We start from the raw sequence: 15,434 nt of genomic DNA, 5'->3' as shown, positions 1-15,434 counted from the left end.
TGTAGTTAGAGTCTCCTGTTTTTTAAAATAATCTTTTAAAGAATTACTTTTCTTTTATGTGTACAGATGTTTTGCCTGCCTGCAAATCTATGCACTAAGTGTATGCAATACCCATTAAGGCCAGAAGAGGGTGTTGGAACCTCTGGAAATGGATTTGATGGTTTTGAGCCGGCAAATGGATGCAAGAGACCCAGTCCTAGTCCTTTGAAAGACTTAGTGCTCTTAACCACTGGGCCATTTCTGCAGGTTCAAGTCTACTGAACTACTTTTAAAATGTGGGGTTTGTTCCTGTTTTTCTTCTTTGTAGCATTTTGGGGGGATAGCTATTTTATGAAATAAGTTTTCACCCCCAACAAGTTCTGCTTGAGTCTTTTCAATATTTTCTCCTTTACAAGATTTTCATTAGTTGCTTTAGTGTTCCTGTCTGCTAATTTTATTTCCTCTGCTATTTTTCAGTCTGTTTTCAATAACTGATATTTTTGTTGTCGTTGTTGTTTGGCCCAGTTACAGATCATATTTTCTTGTTTCTCTGCATACCTAGTAATTTGCAACTAGATATTGGCTCTTTAAACTCCATGGAATTCAGTTCTAAACATTGTTATATTATTTAGGGACTATCCCAGTGGGCTGGCTATAGGTAGTTTATCTACAGAAAATTTGATTCTTTCAATGTTTGATGTGTCATAATTTTGTTGTTTTGTTCTGCTTACTTTGTTTTTCAAGACAGAGTTTCTCTGTATAGTCTTGGCTGTCGTGGAACTCATTCTGTAGACTGCAAACTCAGAGATCCACCTGCCTTTGCTTCTCAAGCGCTAGAATTAAAGGTGGGCGCCACCACCGCCTGGCTCATAATTTTGGTTTTAAAGGGACTCCAGAGCAGCTCATGTCCTAGGAAATTTTGAGCTGCTTCTAAACATGACCCTAGTGTGTGGCTTTCTGCCCATTGCCATATGTTATCAGGTCACCGGACTTTAACTTCCTCCATCCTACCTCCCCTGGAGGAATTGCTCTGACAAAGAAGCCACGAGTCCTTCGGCAATTTCTAGACCTCTTTCTGTGCAACACGAGTTTCTTTGTCCTAAGGTTTCCTGTCATCTCAATGGCCTAATTTTCCTGTCCCTCAGCTCAGTGAGCATTGTGTCCTGTCCTCCGCAGCACTTGGAACTGATCCAGGCGGGTGGTGCGGCATCTACCTCTCCCCTAAAGTTGCTTATCACTGTGCTGTGTCTCTAGTGTTTCAGACCTGTCTCTGACTCTTCCTCTCACTCCAGCTTTCCTGCCCCTCCTCCCTCTTTCCTCTTCCCTCCTGTCTCCTAGAAGCACTACTGCTGTCAGCCTATCCTCACACTTACATGTGTCTAAAGTCATACCCCAAGCTCACATCCCCTCTGGTGTCTAATCTCACACCCCAAGTTGCTCAATTGGCAACTTTGAAAGGCTGGTTCATTACCAGTGGGTAGCGTAGTACTGGCAGCTTTGACAAATAACCCCTGGCTCCTGCAGCTAAACTCATGTTTTTTTTTGTTGTTGTTGTTTTTTTTTTTATTTCGGTTATATGCGTGTCGGCTGTGTGTGCTGCTGGTCTGATGGGGAGCTCACCATGCAGTGACTTGGGGACCCAATTCCTTCCCCTCAAATCTTCTCCATCCTATGTCTGGGCAATGGGAGGCAATGGCAGACTGAAGGTTAAATGGTGTTCACTGAGTTAATGTTAGATTCTACTCCAGGGTTTGGGAGATGACTCAGTCAGTAAAGGGAGGTCCTGAGTTCACATCCTCAGCACCCACTTAAGAACCAGGTGCTGTGGTACACATCTATAACCCCAGAAGTGGAGAGATGAGACTGGCAGCCAGTCAGTCTGTCTAAAATGGCAACTTCCAGGTTCAGTGAGACACCCTGCCCCAAAAACTAAGGTGGAGGAGCGTTGAGATGGTTCTGTGGTAAGGTCACTGCCACATGGTAGAGAGAGCAAATCAATTTCCACAGTTTGTCCCCTCAGAAAAAAGTAGAGGCTGGCCACACAGTAAAGCTGAATCCAGTTACTCCTGGGCCATTCCTTTACCTCACAGGCCTCTCATTGGTCTTCATGGGGCCTTGAACCTAGTCTTGGGAGCCTCTGAGAGCCTCCAAGCACCCAGAAAGAGGCTGAGGTATGTCACTGAAGCCTGTCATGAAAAAGAGGAAAGAGCCTGTAGCCCAAAGGCAGAGCTGTATCAGGGGCAGGGCACACACAGCAGATGCCAGGCCAGTGGCAAAGCAGCTGTTTCATGACCAAATTCTATGCTCCCTATTCCTACCTCCCAGAGCCCAGGAAAAAAAAAAAAAAAAAAAAAAAAAAAAAAAAAAAAAAAAAAAAAACACAAGAACAGAGTAACTTTTTAAAGGTATCATCCAATTAGGTCACTTCAAGATCATCTCCCTTTTCAATAAATTCATTATCAATTATCTAAGGGTTCTATCATATTTACTTTTACCATAAAGGTAGCTTAGTGTGGACCGTGGCTCTTACAGCCATGGTGAGACACGTCTTTCTTTGCTTTCAATCTGATGGATTATGCAGGGAGTGGACACTAGGGGGCGACCTCTGAGTTAGACTGCCACACCGACTTCCCTGCTTTACAGACCTGCAACAGAAATAGGAGAGCAAATCAGTGAATTTCCAGGGTAAAGTGGGTTCTGGTTCTGAATGGAAAGCACAAAGACAAAATGTGTTTCCTCCTTCTCTCCCACAGGTTGTGTATCGTCTAAGAAAGGAGCACGCAGACATTAAAGAGCTTAAACTAATATTGTTTTCAACCCCACTTGTGATGGGAACAGAAGGGAATAATCAGTAGCACTGTTGGACATAGTTTTCTACTTCCCCACAAGCTGTGAGGATATTCTTCTCCTAGACAGAGATGTGGCGGGACAGGGAGGGGTCAAAAACAGGGGCTTGCTCATGGGAGAGGTCCAGTACTCTGGGTACCCTAAGTCACACTATCTTACCCTCTGAATGGTGATGCCTAGCCTGCTGTTTGAGCTGCCTCCTGGACACTCACACAGCCTCTCTATTCAAGCGGTGGAAATCAGGGCAGGATGGCTACTCCAGCCCATCTCAACTCAGCATGTAAGGCCCATGGTGCTGAGTTCGGATCTGAGAACCAAGCAAAGAGAGTGTGTGGAACACAGAGGTGGAGCCATCTGGGCAGCAGGTGTTTCAGCCCTGAGCCTCAGTAGCTGTGGGGGACAAAGGAAAAGTCAGCAGGTGGCACTGTGGTATCCAGCAAATGGGTCACCATCCCCCGGGCCTCCTTGCAGCATCCTTGTTTGGAGATTAAGGATAAAAGTGTCCACCTGTAACCTCAGTACTTGAAAGATTGAGGATCACAAGTTGGAGGCCAGCCTGGGCTAAATATTGGGTCTCTCTCTCTCTCTCTCTCTCTCTCTCTCTCTCTCTCTCTCGCACACACACACACACACACACACACACACACACACGGGAGGGGTGCAGTTCCTGAAGTGGAAAATATGAGAGTGAGATTGGATGAAGAAACATCTTGGGACCAGGGAAAGATCCTGGCCTGACCCTGGTTGGGGCATGGCATCCCACTGAAAAAGCTGCAAGTTGACCTCATGTGCTTCTGAAAGTATCCTGAACTTCGAGCTACACCATGCCACTTCTGCAGGAAGCTGTCTCCTGCTTCGCCATGCCCATAGCTTTGTGTCATCCTTGCAAGCTCCTAGGTCTATCTCTGCAGCTGGACCGTGTTCCCTGGGAGCAGATAAAATGCCACATTCTTTGTCTCTGAAGCACCCGTAAGACAGCCCATGGCCAGGGAAAGAAGGTACTAGATCGTTTTCCTTTCTTTAAAAAAAAATTTGCTTAGGGGGCTGCTAGAGAGATGTCTCAGAGGTTAAGAGTACTTGCTGCTCTTGCCAGGGACCCAGGATTGTTTCCTAGCACCTACATGTTGGCTACATGTTATTCTAGCTACAACTACATGTTATTCTAGCTCCAGAGGATTCAACGCCATCTGCTGGCCTCTAGAGGCACAAAGTATGCATGTGGTGCACATGCAGGTACAACAGTCATATGCATAAAAATAAATAAACACACAAAAGATTTTTTTACATAATTCATTTAACTTTATTTTTATGTGCATTGGTGTGAAGGTATCAGATCCCCCAGAACTGGAGTTATGAGTCATGAGCTGCCCTGTGGGTGCTGGGAACTGAACTCAGATCCTCTGGAAGAGCAGCCGGTGCTCTTAACCACTGTGCCATCTCTCCAGTACCCATACACAAAAGATTTAAAAATGTTTTTACTTAGAACTGGGGCTGGAGAGATGGCTCAGTCAATAAAGAGATTGAACATAAGCACAGCAGCCAAGTTCAGATCTCCAGAACACATGCAAAAGGTTAGGACTGGTGGTGACCCCTGCAACCCTGCTGCTGGGGAGAAGAAAGAGGCAGAGGGGCACTGGAGGTCATTGGCCTGTGGTCTTGCCAAACTGGGGGACCTCAGGTTCTGTGAGAGACTCTGACACAAAAATGAGACACAGTTCAGTAGAGGAAGACACACAATATTGACCTCTAGCTTCCAACTGTATCAGTGTGTATGTGTACATACCCATGAACACATACAGATCACACACACAAATAACAGAAACTGGACAAACACGCACACACACACACACACCATTTTCCCACCCCTGGCTCCTGGAAGCCACTACTCCATTGTTTCCAGAAACCGGGCATTTTTAGGTTCCACATGCTCAAACATTGTGGTTTTCCTTTTCCTAAGGAAAGACGTCCCCAGTGAGTCTAGTTCAGACAGAATGTGGCCAGTAGAGGGCGCAAGAACCCTGGAAGATGAGGGGGTGGAGCCATGAGACCGTTTTTTTTGGGGGGGGGGCACGATTTCCTGGAAAAACTCTTAGCTGGCTTCCCATTTATAAAAGCCCCTTTTCTGTCATTTTCTTTCCCTTTGCCTAGTCTCTGCAAAAATTTGTCACTTGGCAGCTGCAAAGGCTCAGGGCTTGGGAAACTCCCAGCCAGTCCAGGCCACAGCCTCCTGTCCATCCGCATTTCAGCAGCTGGAGGGGATTTAGATGGAACTGAGGGAGATGGGAAAGGGTGTGGCCTGGATGGGAGCACTCGCCCCAGTGGTGGCCTTCCCCAGGATTGGTGTTCCAGGTCACCGGGCTCTCGGAAGACTGTCAGGACTGTCGCAGGAGGGGATGAGCAACCTGTCACAAGAAATGTGCAAGGAGTTGGAAGGCAGGGTAAATAACCCCAAGGATTTGTGTTAGAATTGATTGAGAAGGGGACTGTGGAGCTGGATTTGGCAGCACTTAGGAAGCAAGGGAGGAGGATCAAGAGTTTAAGGCTAACCTTGGCTACATATTGTAGCCCTGCCTGGACTACATAAGACACAAACAAAGCAGGGAGGAAAGGAAAAGATGAAAGGAGATATTGGGGGGGTGCACTAGAGAGATGGCTCAGTGGTTAGGAACACTGACTGTTCTTGCAGAAGACCCTGGATCAATTCCCAACACCCACATGGTAGCTCACAACTGTCTGTAACTCCAGTTTCAAGGGATCTGACACCCTCACACAGAGTATATACAAGCAAAACACCAGTGCACATTAAATAATAATCATTTTAAAAGTAGGACATATTGAGAGGCAGAGGCAGATGCAGACGGTTCTCTGTGAGTTCAAAGCCGCCCTGGTCTACATAGAAGACTCTAATTGCACCTCATTTAGTTCAGTGTTTGGGCATGGAATTCCAAGTAAGAACATTTTAAATGCTGGAAATCCAGAGGCGGGCAGAAGGGATAGCTTCTGGGACTCTGTAAGGGTACTGTTGAACAAACAGGTGCCTCCCTGGGAGTGGGCAGAACAGCTAAACCATTTTGTAAAACACAAGTGTATGTGTTTTGCAATCAGAAGAATTTATTCTAGCCCAGAAACTGGTGAAAGGTGAGTCCCTGCCCGATTTCATAAGGCAGATAAGCCTAAAATAGATCTTACATTTTTCAGTGGTTGAAAAAATTCAAGGTGAGAATAATATTTCATATGTGAAAATTGTGTCAAAGTCAAATTTCAGGGCACACAAATGAAGTTGGACTGAAGCAGAGCTGGAAGCACTGGGCAGAGCCAGTCTCTGCAATGGGTCATTGGACCTGAAAAGCACAAGGGTTTTTGTTTGGTTTTGATTTTTACTTGTCTGGCTCCTTACAGTCAAAGGCTTTTGGTCCCTGCTGGAGGCTGTTAAGAGCCCGTAGGAAAGTCTTCAAGGGAGAACCACACCCCACGGGGCCTGCGAGGAGCACCTGTAATTGCAGCCGAGAGCCAGTCTCAGCAACACAGCAAGTTCAAGTTCAAGGCCAGCCTGGGCTGTAGGAGACTTTCTCAAAAACCAAAATTAAATAAATGCCTGCCTCTGTTTTGTTTGTTTGTTTGTTGTTCGCTTGCTTATATTGTTTGCTTTTTTTCATTTAGGGAAAACATGGAATGAAATGAGGGGTCCTAGGTGCCCAGTGAGGTCCCCCCTCCCCGTGGGCATTTGTGACATGTGGTCAGTTTTTAAGCCTGGCTTTAAAAGACCATCCCTACCACCGTAGTGAATTTGAGGCCCGCCAGAGCTACATGAGACTCGGATATAGAGGATATAGAAAAGCGTGGTGTGAGAAGAGAGGACCCAGAAAAGCGGAGGGCCTGTGGAGGTTCCCCACTGCTCTTACCATCTGCGTCAGTTCAGAAGTACAGTCAGAAGGGCAGCCTGGATTCCGGGAAGGAGGCTTAAACCTGAGGAGTGGGGCGGCTTTGCTTTCTCCACGTCCCTGGAAGAGCCCAAATCCCCGCCTGAGGCAAAAGCGTCTCAAGGACGTCCTCCCAAGGTGTTCCTAGAAGGCAAGAGCTGCAAACTACTCCCCAGCCCGCTCCTCTCTCCTGCATCCCGTCTCCTGGCAAGACTTGTGTCTAGAGTACTGTCAGGAAGGACGCGCAAGCCACGGACTCCTCCAGCGAGGGCAAAGCAGCTAACGGGCACGTGGACTAGGGCCTAGACTCCCACCTCTCACCTTAGGGCTGATTCCTCACGGTGCCCAGGCTGTAAGGAGACCCTGTCCCATAAACAAGCTAGAGAACCTTGCGGGTACCCAGTGTGTTTAATCCTACATTAGAAACCTTAAAGACTTCTGCACCCGGTGGCACAGGCCTTTGTGACCGCCCCTAGTCTCTAGTCTCGCAGTTGGAGAGAATGGGGAACCATGACTTGGCGATCCAGAGCTGAAGAAACAGAAAGGCATTGAGTACTAGAGTTGGGGAAATAAGACGGGAAAAGTGGATAGAGGGGAAAGAAAAGAGAGAGGACAAGAGTTAAAAGCAGGGTCGTTTCCCAGCAAGCCTTGCCTCCTCTGTCTTTGAGCCGCCACCTCTCTGGGGCCTTTTCCGCAGCAAACGTCTTTCGTGGAAGGCTACCCTGCGGCTTTTGAGTCTAACCACGGCGACCAGAGCCTCTAGGATGGCAGAACTCCGGGTGCGAGCGCAATGACCGGCCACCTGCCCACAGAGGGCTTAGAAGGTGCCTCGGGACAGTCGTCACGAAGCTGCCTCTCTATCCAGAAGGGACAGGAATTCTGCACTCCCCAGCCGGCACGTCGTGGGGTTCAGACCTCTTCTGACCGGGGCATGGTCTCCCAGGTTCTGCCTTCGCTGCCTAGTGGAGTCGATTTGAACAGCTCCTCTCCCAGCAGCTGCGGCCCACGCCACACATGCCACGGAGTCGCAGGGTCAGCGACCGCTGTGTCTCAGTCTTGGCAGTGACCCGGTTCTTACCTCTACTCTAGGATCCGAGGTTGCACCGGAAGCCGCCAAGGGCAGTCCTGGGTGTGAAACGAGACAGGACCAGCGAAAGATGACCAGGGACCTTGATCGCCGAGAACCGTTTCCTCGGAGAGTCCTATGGACGTATCCTAACTTAAATTTCCAGAGTAAATCACACATTCTTAAACAACAAACCGTACAAAAAAAAAAAAGAACCAATTTCAAAGGTCGAATCGAAAAAATTCAAAACGAAAGTCCACACGGACATCGAACTAGCCACAACGAAAAACAGTGACGGAGCCGGGCTTTCCAACGAAAAAGCCAATTTAGATGTAATCTGTGAATGTGGGAACCGCGTAATTTTATATCCTCGACGGTTTTGTGTATTGAAGGCAAACCTCTCTAGTAAAACGCAGGGCGCCGACGGTGGCCTGTCCAGACCACGCATTGCCCTCTAGATTCAGGCGACTTCCGTCCAGCGCTGCCTATCTGAGGCTGAAGCCACCTCCCTACCGAAGGCCACCGCCACTGCTACCGCGGCAAACCTGCCTGGAGTCAAGAGGCAGACTTAGAGCAAGAAAACGCCGGAGGAACGAATCCCATTTGGGGGGTTCTGGGGGAGTGCTCCTGGAGAGAAAACTTACCCAGAGCGCCACGGGAGCGCGGCGAACTTGGGGAGGCTCAGAACTTGCTGTGCACTGGGGAAGGGAATCGGAATTCCGCCAGGTGGTTGTCAGTACCCAGAGAAGTAACCATTTTAAGAACTCTTTCTTTCAGACACTCACGGTCCCAAATTCATATTGCTGAGTAAGATACATATCGATTGCAAGTGGAAAAGGAAACAAAAAGAAACCTTCAAGGTCCAAGGAGAGTTGGAGGGGAGCCCCATTTAGAAGCGCCCTGATGATGCTGGTCGCTGACCTGGCCTAGGGCTGCTCTATCTGCCTTGGGGCACAGGGACTACTTCCCAAATAGCTGTCTCCAGAATCCCGTCCCTCCTGGGGGCGCTTGGGAAAGAAACCGCAGCTGGAGGTGGTGCAGATAGGACCCTCACACCCACGCTCTGGGGGGTCGGCGTGTCATCCGGTGGCCCCTGTCTGTCTTCTACCCGCTAATGGCCGGCTGAAGCCCCGGGGTCTTCCGGGCTCGCAAGTGGGAAAGAGGATAGGTTCCACTCAAGGGTACTCTCTTGGCGAGGAGATCGTGTCGAGGACTCCCTGCCTCCTGGAGAGCCTATTACCAGGCCACCTGGTAGGGAAACTGGCCTGGGGCGCTGAGGTCACCTTTTCCACTGTGCCTGTCTCTCCCAGAGCGGCCAGTTTCCGGAATTTTCGCTTAGGCGACGGCGGGAGGCCCTGGCGGGTCTCAGCCTTGAGTCTCAGCGGCTGCGCCTCTAGTGGGGATTTGCCTTCTTCTCTTGTCTTTCATGAGGAAGGGGGAACCCCATCCCTTGTGAACCCCTTTCCAGTCTGCCAATGCAGAATTTCTAAACAAAGGGTCCCTGATGCCCTTTCTTTGCATTTTTTTCGCCTAAAAGGGGTTTATTCTCAGGTTTGTTTTAGGGTCCCTAGGACTTTGAGAAAAATGTAGTTCGAAAAGGTTGAGCCAAGGGCTCGAGCTGAAAGGGCGTATCAGGGCATAGACTGGCTTTCAGTCTTTGGTGCCAGGCAAAGTTTTTAGCCCTTGGGGCCTCATTCCCAGCAGGCACGAATCATTGCAGGCATTCGGCTCGGGCGGCTTGAAACAGCCCTGGCCAGGGTCCAAGGAGCCGGGGGACGCGCGGGGGGGGGGGGGGGGCACACCTGTGGAATGGAGAGGGGGTGAGTCTGCGTATTGCGTATGTCTCTTGACTCTCCACATCTAGAATTAAGGCCTTCATGCTGAAAATGAGGCCCCTCTGCTCAGCTCGACCTGAAGTGGCTAACCGGCAATAAAATTAGATTTGGTGACTGGGGAATAGACCATATGAGTGGTCTTGGTGTCTCAGACCCCGGGGTTCCAGGACCAGTCTCAAGTTTGTGAAACTTGGCTAAAATGGGAGGAGGGTGCATTGGGTTCAGACACGGGTGGGTTCAGTCGGGCTCAAAGTAAGAGAGAAGACAGGGTGATGCTGACTGCCACTAACCCCCCGTAGAAACCACTCCGGGCTATCCTTCGAAGCGCAAGAGGAAGTGGAGGGGCCCGATGTCGAGCCATTTCAGGGATGGGCAGAGTGGAGGCAGTGGAGGCCGAAGGGCCTTGATTTGGGCACGGACAGGGGACCAGCCATTTTACTCACTGGAGTGCCTGGACCAGTACTTGAACTCAGTAGTCTTGAGATAGGAAGTAGTTGGACTCCCCATCCAGAGAGGGGCGCCATCTGGAATTCCTGTGTCCAGAATAGACACTGACTTTTCTCTCTGTCCAGTGGGAAGTAAGATGACTATTGGGCCAACAGAAGCCGGCAAAAACCCTTGCCAGGCCATCTCTGAGAGGCCCTCTTAGGGGTACAATAAGACTTAGTAGGTCCCACATCGCCATTTCTAAAATAGTTATTTTGGCTAGCTGATCATTCAGTCTGGGAGTGGAAACCACCAAAGCTACCTTCCTTCAGTCCTGAAGGTGGTCTCGTGGCTCAGAAAGTCACTAAACAATTGGCTGAGCTGTGACAAAGGGCTTTCAGGGCCTAGGTCTCACCAGAACATCTGGAAAGATGATCTTTGTTCCCTTCCCATCTCTCAGTGTCCCAGATGCTATAGTCCAGGGCCTCAGAAGCCTCAGGTCAACAGGTGGAAGAAATGATTTCAACTTGGGAAGGAGTTGGGATGTGGGCGTGGTGAACTCAGTTTCCCAGAGGTGCTGACTTAGGCTCTGCTGAGAAAGCTCACTGGAAGTGGGAGTGGCCTAAACGTGCAGTTCTCCCCAGGAGGCACTGACTGGCAAGGCTGGACACAAGGGTGACAGAACCCAAGTCGCTAGAGCTGGGCAGGAAGTGCAGCAACTCCTCTTCCAATTTCCTGGGGGACACCCCACCCTTCTTGTCACCCCTGAGCAGCCCCGGTAGACCCCCACCCCCACAAGCTCCCTGAAGCCAAGTGTCGGTTTCTCCTCCAGGCAGGAGACAGTTCAGAAAGTAGCAGCGCCAAGATCCAAGGGTGTAAACTCAACAGAGTTTAGCTTGAGGATTGGTGTGCTAAGGAAAAAGAGAAAGATCTAAAAACTTCATTCTAAGTCCTGTGAAGAGTGGCCCCAAGACTCTCAGAGCACCCCCATGAATCCCTGCCCCCAAATCCATCCAGCAACAGGTTTTCCTTTTTTTTATTCCTCCAAACTAAGAACAGGTGAAGCGTTATCCTGTCTTTGTTCTAATTGAGTGACCATAACTCAGTTCACCGAGTCTGGTGGTTGCCAAGGAAAATGTGTCCAGGTACGCTTAGATTCGAAATTTAATCAAATCCTAGCTGGGGAATCTTTTTTGTCTCAGGGTAGCATCCAGAGAGTTGAAATCAGAAGGATAAACTGAGGTTGTGGACAGGGAAGGGTGACGGTGCAGACGTGTGGTCGCCACCTTGCGAATTACAGCTCTGTGTCCGGCTGCTCCTCACCTCTATAGCATCCCCCAGTCCTGGGAGGCTGCTGAGGGCTACACTTTCCCTGTTGAGCTGCAAGGCTTTTGCTCCTCCTCCCCCTGATCTCTCCAGTCCCTCCCCATCCCACCCAGTCCCTGGCCTTGCTGTTCCCTCCCTTTGCCCTCCTGCTTCTCCGGCTCTCGTTCCTCTCTACAACTCACGCACTTACGTAGAGGAGTCGTCTAGGACACCTTCACATCACTGAGTGGTACCCTGCGCGTTCCTCGCTGTCTGTCTCTTGACTCCTTCTCACCTCTCACTCCTGGTCCCTGATTCGCCCATCTCCGCAGGGTCCTGTCCACAGGGCTGTCCTCTTGGGCGTGCGCTCTGCTCTTGCTCCCTTGGTGCCGGCCTGCCAGCCCCTATCCCGGAGCTCTTTCCCTCCAATCCCTCCTCCAAACCTCCTTTCCCCCCTCCTGGGTCCCTCCCTCCGGCGCGGCCTAGGGGGTGGGGGGCGGCGGCGCGGGGCGGGGCGGGGCAGGGCGGGCGGGGCGAGGCGGTGACGCGGGGGCTGGCCGGGCTAGAGGCGCGGCGGCGCGGGGCGGGGGCGCAGTCCCGGGTCCGACTGGCCGAGCCCCGTGCGCCCCGCCCGCGCCCTGCGCCTCCGCCCGGCCAGCCGGCGGGGGAGGGGGCATGAGCCGGCGCCCGCGCGCCGCCGGGAGCTGCGGGCCGGCCTAGAGCCCCGCGCGGGCCCCGCGCCCGAGCCTAGCCACCGTCGCTACCGAGCCGCGGGCGCATCCGCGGGAGCCGCGATGCAGCGGCCCGGGGAACCGGGCGCCGTGCGCTTCGGTCCGCCCGAGGGCTGTGCTGATCATCGGTCGCACCGCTACCGCAGCTTCATGATCGAAGAAATCCTCACCGAGCCGCCCGGGCCCAAAGGCGCAGCGCCTGCGGCAGCAGCTGCCGCCGCGGGCGAGCTGCTAAAGTTTGGCGTGCAGGCGCTCCTGGCTGCGCGGCCCTTTCACAGCCACTTGGGTACGTGCAGCGGACTGGGCTTGACGGGAGGGTGGGAGTCGAGTCACGGGGCAGCCCAGAATTCATCCTCCTTCTCCACTCTCTTCCTGGAGCGACCTGGGATGCAGGCCCCAGGAACGTCTCTTCACAAGCGCCAACTGAGAAGTAGAGGGTGCAGGCAATGGGCTAGGCAGAAACCAGGCCTATGTCCGCAGACCAGGTCAGAAGAGTTTGTCCTCTGCTTCAGGGCGGCTTCGGCTTTTCCAATCGAGTGATAGGCCAGGTCCAGGTACTAGAGCCCGCATCCCCTTCAGACAGTCAACCCATCGATCGCTCTGGATCAAAATGACTTCAGTCCAGGGAAGCCGAGTTTCTCGTTTCTCGGCGGAGGGCTGTTTGGGCATGGCAGTAGCTGCCCAGACTGGAAAAGCTGGGCCCTCTGAAGAAGAAGGTCCTGTTCCCAATTCTGGGTGCTGACCATTGGTCCATGCCACCAAGGAGCCCCTCCCAGAGCCCTGTGCTCTTCCAGTTAGCGACAAACCGAGTACTCTGTTTGCAGGCGAGTTCTTAGGCCTGGTCTGAGGCCTATTTGTGAGCCATGGCCCCGCTGGCCGGCTCCACTTCCCAGGTCAGCGTCTTGAAATCACTGCTCAGGACCTTTTCTGGCTTTGTCTTGTCTCTTGGGGGATTGTGGGGCAGCCTGCCTGTTCTGCAGGCTTTCTCCATCCTGGCAATAGGGCTTGTACAAACTCCTTTGGTTGACCTCCATCCTGTCTTTCGGTGGAGTCGCCCCGTTTCTCCTCTACCCCGCTTCCTCCCTAAGATTGTTCTTCCCACTCCTTACTGCGAATGCTTGCCACACCCCATGGGTCCCTTGCTCTGACCCACTCCTTTATGAGAAGCCTACCGGGAAAGAAAGCCTCCTGCATAGACTCCAGCTCGGCCAGCGGCCTTCGGGATCAGTACCAGCCCCGGTTCTGTCCTGGTGGCAGTTGATCCAGTTTGCCTATTTGAGGTTCATCGGGTTCACAGCCTTTTTACTGCCTTTCACGACCAACGGTTCTATTATTGGTAATTCGTTTGAAGCGGGCAAATAGCTAGTTTAGAACTAGAGAACATGGAGGCACTTTCCCGGGGAAAAGCCTGAGCAGAGAAAACAAGAAAGACAGTTTTCAGGTTCAAAGGATGCTTTGGCGACCCTCCTTTAGTTGATGTCCCGGCCTCAGCCGCCATCGTAAATCGCAGCGCAGAGACGGGAAAAGCAAATGCTCACATTTCCACCGTGCTCTTTTCCGAACGCACAAGCCCCCCCCCTTCCAAATCCATCCGTTTCTTCTTAGTTTCTCTTTTTCACAAAAGACAGTTCTGTGTCCTCCAAGCAGCGAACTTGCTCTTAAGAACCTTGAAATCTCAGAGGCAGCTGCAGGGGATAGGGGACGACACGGAAACACTAGTACGGAGCTCGGGGTGGGAGGGATTGTCCTTTCTAGACTTCCCGGGATACCTATGTCAAGGAGGCTCTCCCAGAGCGGTTGGAAGTCCTTACTCTCCTCAGGGAGTGGTGGGCTCAGATTGAGCTCAGGCAACCAGACGCCTTTACAAAATGCGGAGGCCTCGGAGGCTCGACTCCAGTTCACCCGGTTCCTTTCTTTTCTTCCCCTGCAGCAGTGCTGAAGGCTGAGCAGGCCGCTGTGTTCAAGTTCCCACTGGCACCGCTCGGCTGTTCCGGGCTGGGCTCGGCATTGCTGGCCGCGGGGCCTGGGATGCCCGGCACCGCAGGCGCATCGCACCTGCCGCTGGAACTGCAACTCCGCGGGAAGCTGGAAGGAACCGGCTCTGGGGAACCAGGCACGAAAGCCAAGAAAGGACGCCGGAGCCGCACAGTGTTCACGGAGGCTGCAGCTGATGGGCCTGGAGAAACGCTTTGAGAAGCAGAAATACCTCTCCACCCCTGACAGGTAGTGTCGATTGAGGCTGGGCACAGCGGACAGTAGGCCGGCGTTGGCCTGGCTTGCTAAGGGTGTGCATTGCTCTTTCCAGAATAGATCTAGCTGAATCCCTGGGCCTGAGCCAATTGCAGGTGAAGACATGGTATCAAAATCGGAGGATGAAGTGGAAGAAAATAGTGAGTGTGGCTGGTGGCTTCCTGTGCACCAGGGTTTTTTGGGCATCGTCCCCGGGATCCTCCAAAATGCCTCTTTCCTCCTCCCCACCCCCCCACTAAGACTGTCCAGTCCACCCAGTGCGCTCTGCTCTTTCTGTTGGGTTCACTATGGAAGCCGATATTCCTTCCCACCCCATGCATCTCCTGGCAGCCTCTAACTCCTCCACCTTGAACTCGCCCTCCCCAGCGGCGCTTTAACGATCGCTGTTTCTTTTGGGCTTGGAGTCAGTCTCTGGTGATACCTTGGTTGGGTACTTCGGCCCCACCTGGGCACTTGGCACGGGGTGGTCCTTGGTCTGATTCACACCTCTCCCTAGTACTTATGTTCATTCTCGGACAGGTGCTGCAGGGTGGCGGCCTGGAGTCTCCTACCAAACCCAAGGGGCGGCCCAAGAAGAACTCCATTCCCACGAGCGAGCATCTCACGGAGCAGGAGCGTGCCAAGAAGCCGAGAAGCCAGCGGAAATTGCCGAGTGAGCCCAGCGGACCGGAATTGCGAGGACTGAGCTCAGCCCGGGGTGTGCGGCGCCGTCGGAGGGAACCCGGAGCTGGCCCTTCCGCGTCCAGGCCGTTGCTTTCTAAACGATTCCTTACTACTTTGAATGCGGACAATTAGGGGCCAAACAAGAAGGGACAGAAACCTGAAAGCCAGACCCAGGTCTCAGCGAACTCCTGTCTCCTGCTCCACCATGTCTGGGGAGAGTCGTGTTCAGTGCGGCCCAAAGCTTCTGGTCTTTCTCGGAGTTCCGCGGCGCCCTGCGCTCCTTGCGCATTCACGCCCCGCTCCTTGCCCACACTTTTCCCCGGCCTCCAGCCGGCCTTCCGGGGCCGGACACCGGCAGGCACACACCCGCTTCCGCGCCTTGGGGACCGAGCCTCCAGGTGCAGGTCTCTAC

General features: G+C 52.4%; 1 protein-coding gene across 1 annotated transcript; it reads left to right on the top strand.

Moving 5' to 3' along the window:
- Positions 1-12,172: 12,172 nt before the first annotated feature.
- On the top strand, positions 12,173-15,044 carry Barx1 (BARX homeobox 1). Its single transcript, XM_038335564.1, is given in 6 exon segments — positions 12,173-12,395; positions 14,040-14,269; positions 14,271-14,332; positions 14,415-14,499; positions 14,879-15,022; positions 15,024-15,044. Coding segments are annotated over 6 exon segments (765 nt in total).
- The last annotated feature ends 390 nt before the right edge of the window (positions 15,045-15,434 follow it).

This window comes from Arvicola amphibius, chromosome 6, assembly GCF_903992535.2.
Source record: "Arvicola amphibius chromosome 6, mArvAmp1.2, whole genome shotgun sequence".
Classification (NCBI taxonomy): Eukaryota; Metazoa; Chordata; class Mammalia; order Rodentia; family Cricetidae; genus Arvicola; species Arvicola amphibius.
This window is presented reverse-complemented; position numbering and strand designations above follow the sequence as displayed.